Source organism: Argiope bruennichi, chromosome 6 (genome assembly GCF_947563725.1).
Source record: "Argiope bruennichi chromosome 6, qqArgBrue1.1, whole genome shotgun sequence".
Lineage (NCBI taxonomy): Eukaryota > Metazoa > Arthropoda > Arachnida > Araneae > Araneidae > Argiope > Argiope bruennichi.
In genome coordinates, this window is record NC_079156.1 from 110,957,688 (window position 1) to 110,976,435 (window position 18,748).

Genomic DNA, 18,748 nt, shown 5'->3' on the forward strand with positions numbered 1-18,748 from the left:
TAATTTCAATTTAATTAATTTCCAAGATTTTATCAATTTAACCCATCGTAACTTCATTCTAAAATATTCTCTTATTTCCTGATCCAATTCCACTTTCCGTTTAATTAATCCCTTTGTATAAATAATGCCCCATCAGTACTACGCATCAAATGAAAGTGATACTTTTGCCTATCCTATGTTATATAAGGCTAGTGATCATTTGTTAGTCCCTTTTTTCTTACTTCTGCTTTTGTGGTGCGCTGCGTCTGCTTGCAAATAAATTGCTTTCCCGAGATGGATATTAAAGAGAATTAAAAATATAAGGTCTCGTCTATGTGTTCAAACCTGCACTCTGCTTCAAGCAAAATAATGTTACATATTATTTAGTATGTTATATATATATATATATATATATATATATATATATATATATATATATATATATATATATATATATATATATATATATATATATATATATATATATATATATATATATATATATATATATATATATATATATATATATATATATATATATATATATATATATATATATATATACATATAACTTCTTAAAGAATAAATTTATTTACTGCATATAACAAGTACGTAACATATATTCTTCAAGGTACAGTACAGTACGTAAAATATATTCTTTAAGAAGCTTCCATTGGTTTCTATGAATATATAAAAATAAAAAAGTTTTTTATAGTATATCTATCTATATAAGAAGTAGTTGGTATATATGCATGTGTCCGTTTCTATTTTCTTATGTTTGTTCTGATCGTTGCACGAACTGAGGCCGAATACAGCACTTGGTGAATTATCTCGGAGGGGGGGGGGTCAGAAGATTGATTGCTAGTTCATGTCTCTGCTCGTTTATTTGATGACACAATAGGTCAAAAAGGCAACAAATTATAAATGTAATTTCGATATGCGGTCTTACACTAAACTAATATATTTGTATAAAATATTCAGTCCTAACCACTGGTCCGATTTCGCCATTTTTTTGTTTCGTATGAAAGCCTTAGTGAATTCTAAGATAAGTTATCAATGGTTGTCTTCGAATTCATTTCAAAATAAATTTTGAATGATCCAAAAATCGTATCGTATAATAGATTTTGACATAGCCCCTAATCTCTAGAAGTGACCAATTTTATTCAGTCAAGTAATTTCATCTCATAACATGCATAGACAACCAATCATTATACTTTATGTTTATTGTACAAGTATAATTTAAAATATACCTTTCATTTATTGTGATAAGATATAGTTCATCAAAATTTGTTGATAGGATTTAGTTAATACTATAAATATGGAGGGCGAAACTAATTATATAAAAATAATAATATAAATAAGTATTAATTAGTTAATATATACAGAAATCATTGCAAAGATCTTAAGCGTATCGAACTAATGAAACTTTTCACCTGCCGATATTTTACCGTTATGAGTATAAAAAAACAATAACGGCTATTATTTGCTTCCTTCCCTTTTTCTTGTTTTAACCACTCTCCACTTTCCTTCATTCTGTGTAAATTGTTGTGATGTGAAAGGCAGGTGCATTCTGCAGTGGTGGCAGATGCTACGCATTTCCGTTTCTATTGCTCACGCTATGAACTGTGATTTTTCCTGCTTAACTGTAAAATATATAGATTAATCAGTGTGATCACGTAGTTCGAGTAAAATTAGAGAACAGTTATAATCTAATGATAATTTTAATTCATGTATTCTATTTTGGAATAGGTAATCAAAACCGAATTTGATATGGATTTTTCTTGTAATAACGACCCAAATGTTTTTGTTCTATGATCTCTAGGCAGTTAGTTACCTTTAAAAAATCTCTAGGCAGTTACCTTTAATATATAATATCGTTATATATATATATGATATGCGTGTGTTTGTGTGTGTAATGATATCTCTTAATCTATTTTAAATTCTAATTTCTTTCCTACTTTTTTATCTTAATTTATTCCATAACACTTTATTCTAAAATTTTCTTTTATTTCCTGATCCAAATCTCACTTTTTTTACTTAATTATTTCCAACTCGAGTTCTCTAAACTGAATGACTAATACTACTCTCATGAATTAAGTTCTTATAAGTTCTTACTCTAATTAATTAAGTGATAAAAATCCCTAACGCTTCGGCATACCTTCCAAAGATACCCAAGATTCCCTTTCCTGGATCGACACTTGTCAAAGAAATGCCTATAAAAATTTCTTAGCAAAAACACTAAAAGAAAAAAAATTCTTTTGGTATGAACAGATATATTCCACCTTTGCCCCCTTGTACAAATCATGCTCTCCCGTGGAAAAATAAAGATTCCAAATCGTCCTCATATCTGCTGAAAACTTGTATTTAAAAATCTGTCCATAAAATATGCTATTGCAATTTCAATACATAAAAGAAATAAAACAGGAAAAAAATTGTTAAAAGCATTTTCTTTTATAAAATATTTTTAGTTTGTAATTTTGATTATTTTCTACTTTTTTTAATCTTAAATTTATAATTTTTATACATAGTTTTTTTTATATAAATACATTATGTGCGCAATATGTATACATTAATACATAATATATTTACACAATATATAATACATAAATTATTTATATAAATACATTATGTGGTATCTTAAATCAACTTTTCAAAGCTCACTAGCACATTGAAATAATTAAAATTTAATTACATGAAAAATTTCTGATTATTTTAAAATTATTTTATTCTGATCATTTTAAAATATTATAATGTTATTGGGACACACATCTATACAAAATTTCATAACCCCAGTTCATTAAGAAATTAAAAAAAAACAAAAAAAAAAAAACGATTGCAAAATTGAATCCTTAGAAACATGAATTAAAAGCATATTGAAATTTTTTTTTTGAAGTGAAGAAACTTTTTACTGAGATCTATTTTACTGATGTGAACAATGCATATTGTTCTTTATTTTTCTCTTTGTATTTTTAAATTATAATTAATGAACAGCTTCAAAGAGATAATCTTTCTTAAGCATATGCTTAATTTTATTTCTTTTCTTTTACAGGTTAGAGCCCGTCATATTAAGCCGCGGAGAAGTGGACGGAATTCTAGAAGATGATTCTCATAAAGTAGGGACTTATATACTGTACGAGGATTTGGAAAAAGAAAAAATGTATTTAGCTTTCAAGTAAGTTGCCATTACTAACTATTTGCATATTCTTTAGTATTTAGTATTTATTCTTTATTACCCAATTAATATTTCCGATTCTATGATAGCCGGTTATTTTCTCGTTAGAAAGATCCGGACGAAAATCTGTCAAATTTTTGCAATGATTTTTGTCATTAAGAGAATAGCGTCAAAATTCAAGCTTGGTGGTTAATTTCTGGGGTCCTGGTGAATTTTCAAATAAGCAGATTAGGCAGTTGCTTAGGACCGTTAAGTTGACAGAGTAGAAAGCACGTAGATTTAAAAAATTAATTGTTCTAGTTGTTAAATAAAATAATTTTCTAAAAAAATGCAAGTATTATGAATTATAAAAAGTCACAAAGGATCACATGATCTGCTAGCGACATTGGAAAAAAATGTACTGTGGCGGATTGATATGAGCGAAGATAGAACATGGGACCTTGTGGTGCGCAGTCCACTAACATGATCACGATACAAAAGCAATTGCTCGGGTAACGTAGCTGTTAACTAGCTTATAAGCTATTCACCACAGACTCTCCCTCAAGTGAGTCGGAGGTGAGACGAAAGATATGGCTGTTGAGTGGTGATGTATTAGCTGTTGAGTCTAATGTGCCTGTACCCATTTGAGAGCGCCAAGCGATATGGCGAACGTTGTGTGGGTGAGTGGTTGCTGTTGCTGCGTCAGAAGGTTGCGTATTCAAATCACGTCCGGGTCACCAATGTGGATGTTGTTTATAATATTTAAATTCAATGACGGCGTAACAAAAATAACATCTTTATTTAACGTAAACATTAAGAAGAAAAAGAAAAAAGATACAGGAGCAGTATAATAAAATGCAGTAGAATAATATCTCGTGCACGTATAATAAATGCGCTTACAGGATCACGCAACATTAACCGTGACGTCATTTTGATGAAAGCAGGTCCACCACAATACTAAGAAAAATGTCCTAAAATTTAAATATTACTTAAAATCGATTGAATAATTTCAAGAACACCCGGAAATACAGCAAGCAACTCTTGAAAACTCGGGAGGTGCTCTAAAGCTGGGTCCCACTTGGCAATGGAGGATTTCCAACTGGGAAAATTAGACAATGGCCAAAGGCAGCAAGGAAAACTACAAATAGGTCAATTAAAAAATTTCTTTTCTTTTATACATATATTAACATTTAATAAAATAAGATTTGCCAGGTCTTTGTATATATATTTCATTACGTACATTTACCTATTGAAATGTTCATTAATACTTACTTCAATAATATTGCATACAAATGTGTATGTCGGGCAGTCTGCAATCATTAAGTAAATAAAAGCAAATACATGTTCACAAATTTAATAAAATAAGAGATTGACCTAAAATGGATCATTACCGTTAAAAAATTTATTAGAATGTGATACTAAATAGATCAGTTTATTAAGAGAAGATTGCGTAATGTGTACTACGTAAAGCCAAAAACTACCACCGGCTGCCGCAAAAAGGAAATATATCGCCATTTTTTTTATTTACTAGATAGCTTGACAGCAGTGTTCAGTATAAAGGTTGGCGCTAATTGTGGCTGCCAACTAATGCGCAATTTCGCCAGCAACTTAACCGCATAACGTAATTATTTTTCTTTTTAATTTGGCGTACATTTTGGCTGTTGTTGGATTATCGGAGCTAATCATGCATAATTTCGCCATCAACTTAGTCGTTTAACATTTTCTTTTTTTAATTTGGCGCACATTTTGGCTGTTGTTGGATTAACAGAGCTAATCATGCGCAATTTCGCCAGCAACTTAGCCGTTTAACATGTATTTTTTTCTTTTTAATTTGGCGCACATTTTGGCTATTGTTGGATTATCGGAGCTAATCATGCACAATTTCGCCAGCAACTTAGCCACTTAACATGTAGTTTTTTTCTTTTTAATTTGGCGCACATTTTGGCTGTTGGATTATGGGAGCTAATCATGCACAATTTCGCCATCAACTTAGCCATTTAACAGTTATTTTTTTTCTTTTTAATTTGGCGCACATTTTAGCTGTTGTTGAATTATCAGAGCTAATCATGCACAATTTCGCCAGCAACTTATGCTGCTTAACGGACATTTTTTTGTTCATTTGAGTGTTTGACGCACATTTAGCTGCTGTTAAATTATTGGAAAAATACCCAATGTTGTAACCAGACAATTTAGCATGTATAAAATCTAACGACTTTGAAATGTTGCACCTTGATGGCTTGTTGTTTTCTTACATATTCACATCAGTGTTATAAATTAATTTCATTTAACAATCCATTGGCCTTTTTATTCTTTTGTTTGTATTGATACTAAGAAAATCAGCCAAAGATCATTTTCAGATTTTTATGACCACAGCCCTAGTTTTTCTTCCGATCTAGATTATTTTAGCAACATTGACTCTTTTTTTGTTCTTATTTTCCTCAACGCATGTTTCCGAATGTGTTCCGATACGTAACGCGGTTATTTCGGATCTATTTATTGCATTTCCGTGCAAAAGGTGAAAACAACTCGCAAGGGAGTGAAATGGGTTATTTGAGGCGCGTGCCAATAAAGCCCGCGCGAAACGTGCCTTTCGTGAAGGTTGCCCATTGTGAAAGGTTGCGGCAAGACTGTGTTGACCCACTAATCTTGTGATGTTACAGGCGTTACCTTATTTTTGTCACCAGTGTTGGAAAAGATGTGTGTGGTGAAAGACGACGAAAATTTTTGTCTTTCCTTTTCTTTTATTTTTAAAAATTGCTTTCACCTCTTTGATTTCTCCATTTTCGTTTACTTGAGTCTATAAAAATCTGTCAAATGTGAGACTGGACATCAACATTGCTTACGACAATTTTGTACTTATGCGCCACTTACTCTATTGACCGTAACACTAAATCTATTGACGTAACTCTATTGATTATAACTTTTCCTTAAGGTGCAGTATAGATTTTGAACTGGTTGGGTTTTTATTAGGATAATGTTTGTAGGTTGGACAATATTCGTGAATTATGAAATCCAAGAAATTGACATGTGGATTCAAAAATTACTCTAATCGTTCAATAGACTAGACAGTTGGATGTAGAGCTAACAAATTTGGCACTTAGTTATTTATAATGTTGTATATATTCATTAGTAAAAGATTTTTCAAAATTTTAATAAGATTTTTAATTAAAAATTAATCAATAATTTGAAGTGTTTACTCAATAATTTCGAAGCATATTTTTTTTCAAGAATTATTTTTAATTTATGTAGTTACTTTTTGGGTAATAAATGTTCACTAAGAAAAGGATTTTCAAAATTTTAATTAGATTTATAATTGAAAATGAATTAAAATTTTTAAGTGTTTAATCAATTGTTTCGGAGTATATTATTACACAAATTATACAAAAACATTTTGCATCAATTTGAAATTCAAAGAAACTTTTAGATGATGCCAGTTTTATTTTAGCATATTTTTTCTCTCTGATTAAAAAACTTTTTTCAAAACATTTATATGCCTTTTACAGCAATGATTTTCATTGTTTTAATAAATGCGTTTATACGCATGCGTATTGCAGGGATATCAAATATATTTTGTATACGCATTATAATGTTGCTATGATTTTGCTATAATTAAGAACTAATTTTTAAAGTATTCAAGAAAGGCGATTCAATTCTATAACATGATCATGTCATGATGTTTCGGACTAGCAGTTTAATTTCCATTAATTATTTTCCTATGTCGAGTTGTACAGATGTTTTTATTCTCTCGTGTATGGAATTTTACAAATAGAAAGTATTGTAGTGTCTAAAAATTCGAACTTGAGATTTTTGGCGAATCTTCACTTTTCAGACCTCACTGAGTTCGGAAAATACATTTATGTAATTAGGTCTGTCTACTCGTATTCCAGCGATTAATTGCCAAGGAAAAAAATCGCCAGTTGACACGTTAACACGCTCTTTCGTAATTATTTTTGATATTTCCGAATAACCACTTCCTAGAGTCATTGGGTGAAGAGGAGAGTGCAGACAAGTCGATTATAAAGTTATTAGCTTAATTGTAAGCTAAATAGGTTTGTAAAAAGAGCAATTTTCATAAATTATAAAATTATAATACAATTTTTACGCTTCATCAAATACAATTGTTCAGGTTCCTAATTGTTTCTTTCACTTTGTTAATACACTATTTAAAAACAATAAGCATATCGTTTATTTTGTTATAAACATGATTGCTACTCTCAGTCATGAGTCTCAAATAAATAACTTTTGTAATATTTGCATTCTTACAAAATTACCAAAATGAAAAAAATTAATTTAAAGTAAATAATTAGCATGTTGATTAAGTTAAAAACGTGTTGAAATATATAACTGAACCACCATTTTGTTGAAATAAGAACACATTTAGAGACTGAGGGTAGTATCCGTATTACTGAATGTGGCGATTTGATAGAATTGTTCAGACAAACTGGACGTCTTCGTGGCGGTTGCAGGCATTTTGCGACTCCTCTTTTACTATCTGATCAGTTTAGTTTCATATTTCAATGAATTTTTTAAAAAATTTAATTTGTTCATAGTTTATTTTAGTAACTTTGCGAAAATATGCACATTTTTGTTTACTTTTTAATATATGCATCATTAAAAGATTAGTTAAATAGTAAAATTCTTGAAAAATTGATTTTAATTATTGGTTAATCACTTCCTTATTTAGAAACAAAAGCAACCATTCTGATAGATTAGAAAATTAGCCGTAATATAATAATCCACCTCTAACTGTATCGCTGGAGGGAATTAAAAATATCCTCGTCTTTTGGGTCTGCGTTATTATCAGATAGAAAATCGCATCTTCAGTTTTTGAGTCTAGCAACTGAGTCAGGGTTATTTTACGTTTAAATCGACTAGTTTATCGGTATATGAATAAGATTAACCACGAATAGATAGCAAAGATCAATGAGCTGAGGTCTTTAATTTTTTATTATTTTATATTTATGCTGATTCATTATATTCTTCCTTAACAGATCAAATTGAAGGTTATTGCTTGAGTTTTCTTTCGATATTTTATTTGAAATTGAATTTTTTTCAGTTAGTGGGTTGCTATTTCTTTCAACATTATAGATATGAACATTATGGTTCCGATGCAAAGAAACAAAACTTATAACGTTATTACATATTTAAATCTAAAATGTACTACAAATAATTTTTTTTAATATCTACAAATATTTTTTTTTTAATATCTTAAACCAATATACAAGAGATTCTACCAATATACAAGAGATTTTTCTACCACAACTTTCATTAGCTAATCTGTGGAATCAGATCTGATATATTGTTAAAACGATAATAACCCGTCTAAATGGGCACATCTTCTAATAAAGAGCAATAAACTTCAAAGAAATATAATATCAAAAATTATTATTTTATAGGAGTTCTCAAATGGTATGTAATGTAAGCAGTTAAATGAATAATTAATATTTCATAATGCATTATAAATAAGTAATTGACGGCGTCATGGCATAGGGGTAGCGCGTCTTCCCCGTGATTTGGGCGTCTTGGGTTCGAGTCCAGGTTTGCGCATGGTTGTTCTTCATCTATTTTATCTGTGAGATGTGTGAATGTGCCCCCCCCCCCCCCTGTAAAAAAGAGTTGTGCAAACGAATGTGATGCGTGAGTAGCTAAGACGTAGAGATGCATAATCCACGATTTTTTGAATAACAAATAATATTGCTATTGTTATTTTTAAATATGCGTTCCAAATATCTGTTATTTCAATCATATATTTCAATCATATTATTAATTAAAAATTATTACTTAGTATTAAATATAAAATTTATTAATTGTAATTAATACTTAATTTACTAATTTAATTAACGTGTGATTGAATTCATTTATCTGTTTCAGCTTACTTCTTAAATTTTATTTTTTCTCAAAACTATTTATTTAATTTATTTATTAGAGTGAACCCTTTTCTGGAAAAGATGAGTTAAAAATATATGTCATTTCTTTAAAATGTTCTGTTACTCATCGGTCACTCCCGTAAAGTGGAGTGGTGACCCAGCACTTTCCAGTGAAGCCTCGCACTTTCCGGTGAAATCACCGCTCCGATAAATTTCAGTGATATGCAATTCAATGATACAATACGATAATTCCTATAACCGGTCCGTTCACTTTTCAATCCAATCACAGATTTCTTTCGAGAGCTTTCATTGGACAGATCGTATCGATTCTTACTTTCCAGTAAAGTCACCGCTCCGGCAAATTTCAGTGATATCGTATCGATTGTTACTTTCTACCGTGATCCAAAACCTGTAATCGAAATATCATCAGTAAGATCGTATCAAGGATTTGAATCACACCCCTCTTTGAAAAGTATTGATCACTTGTATTTGTAACTTTTTGATATTGGTTACGTAATAACCGCTCTGAAAATATTCGTTATCCCTACTAAGACGTACTCTTGGCCCTAGTTGGCGCTACTAAAACAAGAGACGCTTCCTTGACTTAAAGTCGCTGACATCGTCAGCGAGCTTGTCCATGGCAAGTGCCATTAGAAACAACAAATAAGTAATTAAGTACATTTTAATATATTTAGTGATTACTAGTTCTATATAGACATACCTTGAAATTCCAGAATTTTATAAACTTTCTATTATGAATATTTTTAATGCAAACATTGCGTTTTATCCGCTTTATGATTAGTAGATAGCAAGTCATTTGGCCCATGACATATGGGATTTGTTTTAAAGTATTGTTTGAAATATTTAATGAAAATTATTATTACATCATAGCAAGCATTTATATTGCACTTGACCGTGAAATGGGAACTAAAAAGGGGCAATAAAGCTTTAATTAACACCAAATTAACAGCTAATCTTTTTAGTATTATCTGTTAATTCTACTTTAAGACACATCATTTGTGGCAACACACTGAATAGCTTTCCGGTTTGCTTTGCAATTTCTGTGTAGCAGAAAATTTTCGTCTCCCGGTTAGCAATTGTCTGAATAACTAAGCAAAACAAGTATCAACCCTGCATTGCTTTTTAAAATAGTAGTGGAGCGTCCAGCGATATCCAAAGAAGAAAAAATGCGAAGAAAGACCGCTTATTTTAATCTGTCTTTTTTAAAAGAAAAGCTGAAAGGGTTGCAACTTCCGAAAAGGCTAGCTTTCGCCATGACCATCAAGAAATCAGAAGATCAGAGTTTTGCCAAATTTGGCCTGATTATTAATGATCAAAGTACAATATTTTCACATAGTCAGTTCTATAGAGCATTGTCCAGAGCGAAATATAGAGCTGAAATTAGAATACAGGAGATAAAGTAGGCAGCATTAAAAAGATTTTTTTAAAGCAGTTAAAATTTTACAAAATAAATATTATATTAGTAAATATCTTTTAACGCTTTTATGAATTTTTTTTTATTTAATTTGTTAAAAAATTTTATTTCCATGTTTTAATTCTTCATTCCTACCGAAAAAGTTAAAATTATTATGAGATTTTAAATAAAATAAAATAATTACTGTGAGATTTTAACTAAAATAAAATAATTACTATGAGATTTTAACTAAAATAAAATAATTACTATGAGATTTTAACTAAAATAAAATATTTATTTTTAAAAAATTTTAAATTAATTTTTTTTTTTTTGGTTCGTGACATTTTTAAGATAGTTTGTTTCCATTTACTTTTTTTGTCTGGAAAGCCCCCGTTCATAAAAGAAGAAGTTTACTTATATATTTATTTGATTTTACATATTTATTTATTTGATAATAAGGCTAATAATATATTAATCGACTTGTATACCCACAGAACCACCCATTCATATTTCAAAAATCCTAAGTTTTGTCTTCATTCGTCGGTAATCCACCAATGTCTGATGCTAAATGATTGTGGAACTCAAAGCATGCAATCTAAAATATAAGCACTATTACATGCATTTTCTAGAAATCGCTTTATGAGAACTAAAATTTCAAAACAATGGTTTTTGAATCGAACTTCCGCATTCTCAGCTTTTTTCCCTTTTTACTTTTGTATAAACTTGTGCGTTTTTTGTTAAACATTGCGCATATGTGATATGAAAGTGAACAGAAATATAAATAGATTTACGTATTTCGCAACATTTAAATGTTTTCACCTATACAAATGTAATTATAAGATTTGATTGTTTGGATTTAAATTCGCATTGGAAATAATATGGCTGAAAATGTAGTTATTGTTTTCCATGATATGTGACTATTATGAGTGATGAGGTTAAAATAGCATTGAATTTCAACATCTTTCTATGCTTTTCTTATCTTATCTCATTTCCTTTGGAGATGTACGTTTACTTTTTAAAACGTATTCCTCTAAAGAACAAACATTTCTCAACGAATGATCGAATTTCCAAAAGCGAAAATTGTTATATTTTTTTTTATTTGTATTTATATAATTTTAATATTTTTTATGTTTTTGAATAACCATATCAATTCATCTCAATCTTATTTTGAGAATATTTCAACAGCCGTGCTTTTTCATATCGTCTGTGAACATAAATAACTCTCCAGGTAATGCGAGAACATTTTCTTTTAATATAAGCAGAAATAACAAACGATTGATTTATAAACTACGAAAAAAAGTAAAAGTAAGTAAAATTTAATCAGTGGTACAGAGTTCCAAAGATTTCTTTTGATATGCACGCTAGCTGCATCGGGAAATGAATTGTTGCCAGCTGAAGACAAGAATCTTCTGTCCGAATTAAATGCAAAAAAAGTTAAAGCGCGACAATAAATAAATAATGTACTTTCTTGGATCCAAACACCTATTTTAAAAAATAGTTAGTAATTGAAAATCTGATGATACTGTTGTAGTGACGAAATTATGATAATGATTTGGGTTTCATTCGGAAATATTATAGTAAAATAGGGCTAAAAATATCTTTAAAACCTGATTAAATCTATACTAAAGAATTTGATAGCAATTAAATTGATATGATTCAAAAGATAAATAGATGCAAAAATCTTTTTTCTTAACAGGAATATTTTCGGAAATTATTGTGAAGAAAAATGCTCGAAACGCTCTTAATTTTTAATTAAAATTTTAAAAAATCACTTCGAGAAGTACATTCATATCCATTAATGTACATTTATGCCTAATTTGGTAGCTCTAGATGAAATAGTCTGTCCTGTACTGTGCCTCACATTTTCTTTTGAAGAGATAAGGGAGTGTGCTGGCGCTGTACTGATTGAAAATGGAAAAGCACGAAAAGTGCCTGTTTCGTTCCGGCCAGAACATTTAGAGACGGAAAACTAATTCTGAAAATATTATTTTAATTAAATTGGCAAAATCTTTTTAATTAAATTCATTACAAATATTCTGGATTTGAACTTTCATTAATATAACAAAAAAATGCTTGTACGAATCAGTACATAACGGTAATTAATAACATAAAACTATTGAAGCGTTATTGTTTAACTATTTATTATTAAGAATCAAGACAGACATTGGATGTTTTAATCAAATTTATTTTTTAGAGCCGATATATAGTAAAAAAACCCCAGCGGAAATGGTCTCCTCAAAAATTTCTCGCATACTCTCTAATAAATTTGAGATCCCAGAGTCGCCTTGCATAGCATTGGCGTACAATAGTTATGAAATATTAATCTTAGAGTTGAATTCAGCATTTTAACTGAATCTATCGGGTCAAAGTTGGCGAGTTACTTAGCGATTAAGACCTGGTATGCGTTAATAGTGTCCAAGAATCGAATTTTAGGATCGTGATTTAGATACGCTTTTCTCAAACAAAATTGAAACAAAAAGCTAGGACAAAACTGCACTTCTAATCACAAAATCTCATACCAAATTTGATATATTTAATTCTTTGCTTTTATTGAATTATAGCGTTTACATGTTTTTGAAAGTATAAACCGTCAGGCAGTGAACTCGTTGTTGCATTTGGCTCAAAATTTGAAAGACGTCTACACTATAGATGTTAAATCTGTGTACAGAATCTTATCTATCTAGCTCGTAATTATCGTGTTTACTTATATTCGAACAGTCGGATGGACGGAACAAATTTTACTCTAGATTTGATAGAATTTTCAAGATCGTATTTCCAAATTTCAACTGTCTAGCTCTTAAGTGTTTTTGAATTATCTTTGTCACAGAAAGATAGAAAGTCGCACACTTTCCAAAAATGTGTTTTTTAAATCTACAAATTCGATGTAAAGGTTATATATCAAATTTCATCCATCTAGATCAAAGCGTTTTTGAGTTATCTTTGTCTTAGACAGACGGACCTTTTCCAAAAATGTGTTTTTTGAATTTAAATTCGATGTAAAGGTTATATATCAAATTTCATCCATCTAGATCAAAGCGTTTTTGAGTTATCTTTATCTTAGACAGACGGACCTTTTCCAAAAATGTGTTTTTTGAATCTACAAATTCGATGTAAAGGTTATATATCAAATTTCATCCATCTAGATCAAAGCGTTTTTGTGTTATCTTTGTCTTAGACAGACGGACCTTTTCCAAAAATGTGTTTTTTGAATATACAAATTCGATGTAAAGGTTATATATCAAATTTCATCCATCTAAATCAAAGCGTTTTTGAGTTATCTTTGTCTTAGACAGACGGACATTTTCCAAAAATGTGTTTTTCTAACTCAGGGAGATCTGAAACGTGGAGATTCGTCAAAATCTCGAGTTCGAATTTTTTTGATAATTACTATACTTTCTCTTTCTAGTTATACGAGAAAGTAAAGAAAAAAAAAGTAATTTTTGAATATGAAGGCTATGACCTATATATGAAGACTGTAACTTATATGGAGCTAATGAGTAGATATATGGAATATGTGTAATATTTCCGGAAACGATATAATACATACTATCCTTTTTTTTTGTATGTGAGTGTTTGGGCAACAGATTTTGTTAACAGAAAATCCGTGAGACCCATAAATTTTCTTCAAAACAAATGAGTTATTTAACAGCAGTGTAACAAAAGTATTTTTTAACATGTTGCTGAAAATTGTAGAAACAAAGAATTAGGACAACATCAACAATCCGAAATGTGTTGACGATTTTACTGCGTTTCATCTTTATTCAAAACGGCAGTCAAGATCTTTTCATTTCTTGGTGCATGTTGAAAATACTTACTTATTTGATAAACTAGGTTTTTAGATGAAGACAAAACTTTATCAATAATCAGGATCGGGTCAGTGTCTATTTAGCCTATATTACCAACACACAGCTGTGAATAAAAATAGAAATTTTATGGAATTTAGTTTTATTTTAAATGCTACTCCTGATCTTAGTTTCTCATAGCTTCTAATGTAATATCAACGAATAACTTCATTTTTGTTGTTGAAGGACGAATAATAATAATAAAACTTGGAAGAACTCTTTTTAAACCAGAACAAAACTTTCCAACGGACGATGAGTTGTCTGGAACCGCTGGGAACCGGTTCCGTTGTCGTCTGCGGCATTCACGTGTCACCCGCGGCAGACGATTTTATGCATGGGGTGTCTGAAGAGGAATGAAATTTGAATTGACCTCTCAGGTTGAAAACACAGCCCCGCTCTCCAACGGTGATCCTGTTTAAAAAATAAAAATAAGAATCAGAAGGTTCTAGATCAACGTGACTAGAGTTCTGATTGCGCTTTTTCAATGCCATTATCAAATCATTCGAGTTTTAACAAAACTAGGGAAGCCGAGATTTTTTTTTAATTTTATATATATATATATATATTCAGCGGCCGTTTTTACCTAGTCAGGTTAAGTGTTAATCCAGGAATTCCAAAATTCGATAGAGATTTTTTTAATGGCCAATGAAATTGATTGGTTAATTTGATGATTAATTTTATAAATAAGCGAATAAAAAGATTATCAGAACTATGAAATTGTAAGCAGAGCTTCTATTAATTGTTTATTAAAGAAGAAAAAAATTAAAATACAAAAAGTAAAAAGGGACAAATCAATCTGATGTTGGTTGCTATTTTGATTCTATTTTAATTTCTAAATTTTAAGGATGAACTTTAAATTAATATATTAAATAAAATTCAAATGAAGCTTTGTAGCTTGGCTATATTTCAAACATTTATTTCTAGAATGACTAATTCCTGACAAAGATAATTTAAAAATAAAATTAAACGCTCTATTACAATCGTCAAAAAAAGGGGAGAGGCGATGTCTGTAATTTTTAAAAAAATTATAGTTGCGTCTTCACAAATTTGATGTCGGTGGAAGTGACTCGAGATGACAGATTTGATATAAACAAGAAATTCATTAACGGAGTTTATTAACATAGTTAATTAACCACTCTCGAAATTTTCCATTACAGGTATTTTTATTATTATTGGTCAATCGATTTATCTCATGCAATTAACCAGTCCCAGAAATAAAATGCTATGGAATTTTGATGATAATTTTGAGAGTTATGCTGCTTTGAAAACTGGTACTTTCAATGTTAAATGAATTTTATGAACTTATTGCAATAATAGCGGGAACTATTATATATTTCTTAAAATTTTTTTTCACTCACTTAGAAAAAATTATCATTTTTCATAAAATCACAAAATAAATAATTAAAATTTGATACTTTTATGAATTCTTAAACATAAATGTGTGAAAAAATGTGAATATCAATATTGTGAAATTCTTTGCGTGGGAACAAAGCTGGCATATAAAAATGCCAGTATCCATAAAATTATGAGCATACCCCTACTAATTTTCGAAATATTCCCAAAAATTCTAAAATTCCCACAGTCAATTCGAAACGCCCAATTTCTGAGCCACCATATATTATTTGTATTTATAGATTTACATAAAGCAAGAGAGGCCCTTATAACATCATAGTTTATTAAATATTAAATTTATTTTTAGATCAGACGATTTTAATTTAATATAAATTTCATTTTCTTAAAAATCAATATTTTTTTTCCCGCTCAGACGATATAAAATTTGTTTTCAGAACAGATTGACTGTAGAAATATTTAATTTACCTTTTACCAGCAGTTATCGTTTGCAAGTAATTGAAATAGAGATTCTAGGAACTCCGTGCCATTTCTTACCATTCAGCAAATTAATTAACTGTTAAAATAAGGAAATTAATAAGCACTTATCATTTATATACTCATTTGCTTATTTCTAAGCATTCATTCTTAAATTTCTTTAATTAGATGAAGAATATTTTCAAAATATCTATAAATTATACCCCTCAATGATAGGAAATATTCTTCTTTTTGAAATTATGTTTATGAAAAAACATAGTTTCGAACCTCTAATTCGAAAAATTGTAGCATGAAAATATGTTTTGCGTAATTCATTTGTATTTACTTGTCTTGATTGCATCCGCCGTTGCTTAACAGAAACAATGTCCATCATCCATCTTCCAGTAGTTCTTTATAGCACTAATTTTTTTCCTATATTTCAATGAGTGGTTTTCGTAAGCTTGATCACGGAGTTCAGAGACAACATGCTAGTCTATAATATTAGCATGTTAAAAAAGATTTAAACTTATGGTGGAGTCTCATCTCTTTGACAAAAGTTTGATGCAGATCAGTTTAGTTGTCATTACTAAATTAATCATCTTCTAATAGAACAATTTAGCTGTCATAATTAATTCAATTATCTTCTAACAGAACAGTTTAGTTGTCATAACTAATTCAATCATCTTCTAATAGAATTGGAAATTTTAAAATCTGACACAGATTTACAAATTTGATTACTAAGACTGTACAAAATTACATTCATCTAGTCCTTTTTTTACTTTCTCGTACAGGAAATATAGAGAAAGTAAAGTATAAAAATCGACAAAAAGTTCGAAGTCGAAATTTTGACGAATCTCCACGTTTTAGATCTTCTTGAGTTAGAAAACACATTTTTGGAAACTGCCTGTCTGTCTGTCTGTGACAAAGATAATTCAAAAATGCTTTGAGCTAGTCGAATGAAATTTGATTGCGTGGTCTTTACAACAAATTTTTAGATTTCTGTCAAATTTTGAGCAAATACCGCTCAGAGGATTGCTATGCAAAATAATATAAAAAAATGCAACATTGCAATGTTATAATGTTTTTATTAAAAATTTAAATCTCCTAAAAGCTTTAAAATTTTTTGTTGTTTTCGTTTTATAACATTTTTTTTATCATTATAATACGAATTTTAATAAATCTTTTAATTCTTTTAATGCTTCACATTATGCACATAAATTTTATTTGTCAAAATAAAATCCTTTCAGTACAACATCCCCATTGTCAGGCAGCGTAGTTATCACTCTTTTTTTTCAACAAGTGGCGGTCAAAAGTACTTGTTTACAAGCAAAGAACCGTAAAATGATAATAGCTGCTATTATTTCCCTTAAGAATAGGTTTTCTTTCATTCTAAGGAGACTTTCTACTGCGGCATGTCGTTGGGTTTTTTTTTTATACAATTCTATTTTTTACATCCCCTTTTTTTTCAATATTTCTCCGATTCTTAAGAAATTAGTCTTGTGTGAACCGAACACATTCACGCATTGAAGACGAACTAGTAATTATGTCGGCTTCGTTACTTTTTCCCTTTTTTACAATCTTTCAAGCGCTGAACCAGAATCCCTCTAATCACATATTTGGTAAAAAGTAACCTTTTTTTAATGAAATAAAACACAAATTGAAAAAAAAAAGTGCTGTGGTGGCATATATATGCCAAAACGTTTGTAAACAAAAGACATAATTGCAGTGTGGTATTTATTATTTACGCCTTTATTTATGCATTATTTACGACTTTAATAATACATAATAATTAATGAGAATTAATTGGCCGCAATTATGTAATTAGAAACCATCTCCAAAATAGACATTTAAAGATATAGATTTTTTTTTCAAAAGTCAAAGGCAAAATTCAAATATTGCTTTTAAAAAAATTAGATTACGCTTTCAAATACATTTCCAATTATTCGTGAAATTGTCAACATTTTTTTTTTTTTTTTTCTAATTTGCAAAATAATTTGTCATAAACTCAAAAGGAAAGAATGTTCAAACGCCTGCATAAAAAGGCATTTGAACATTTTTATTTGTAATTGAGATCCTACTCATATAGGTATAAGCAGGTATAGGTTAATAAGCATTACAATTGTGTGTTTATGTTGGCTTACATTTTTACAAAGAAATCACCCAAGTGATCATTTTTTTTGTTCAAGCTCATTTTTTTACTTATGACTAATATACCTGCATTCTTCAGGACTAAATAAAATTGTCATATTTTTTTTAATAAACATTGACATTTAATTAATTATCACAAAAATGTATCAATATCGCAGTCTATGCTCTAGGATTGGAATGCGACGTTTCCTAATAATAGCAATATTTGTGAAAAAAATGAATTATATATAACATAAAAATATATCATTTGTTGCAAACATCATTGATTTAAACCTTTCATGCGAAAAAAATATAAATTTCTTTAATATTCGCTATCGATGGGTTCCAAAAGCTTCCATAAACAAGAGCTTGTTAAACAACTTATATTTAAGGCAATAAAGTATTTAAAAAATATAATAATACATAAAATATTTCTATCGTCTGCAATTTAAAAAAAAATCTAAATGAAGAATCCAATATCATCTAGGATTTTTAAAATCTCGGTTGTTTTTTTTAAAGATTATAAATAGATTGTACCAAAAGATTTTTAGAAAGAGATAAA

At 29.3% G+C, this 18,748-nt stretch overlaps 1 protein-coding gene across 1 annotated transcript in view; it reads left to right on the plus strand.

Annotated features, from left to right (window-relative positions):
* Positions 1 to 18,748, plus strand: part of LOC129971083 (uncharacterized) — a 98,078-nt gene that overhangs the window by 37,482 nt on the left and 41,848 nt on the right. Inside the window, exon 2 of the mRNA XM_056084554.1 lies at positions 3,029 to 3,151. Within this exon, the coding sequence (XP_055940529.1) occupies positions 3,029 to 3,151 (123 nt within the window). The remainder of the gene's footprint in view (positions 1 to 3,028; positions 3,152 to 18,748) is intronic.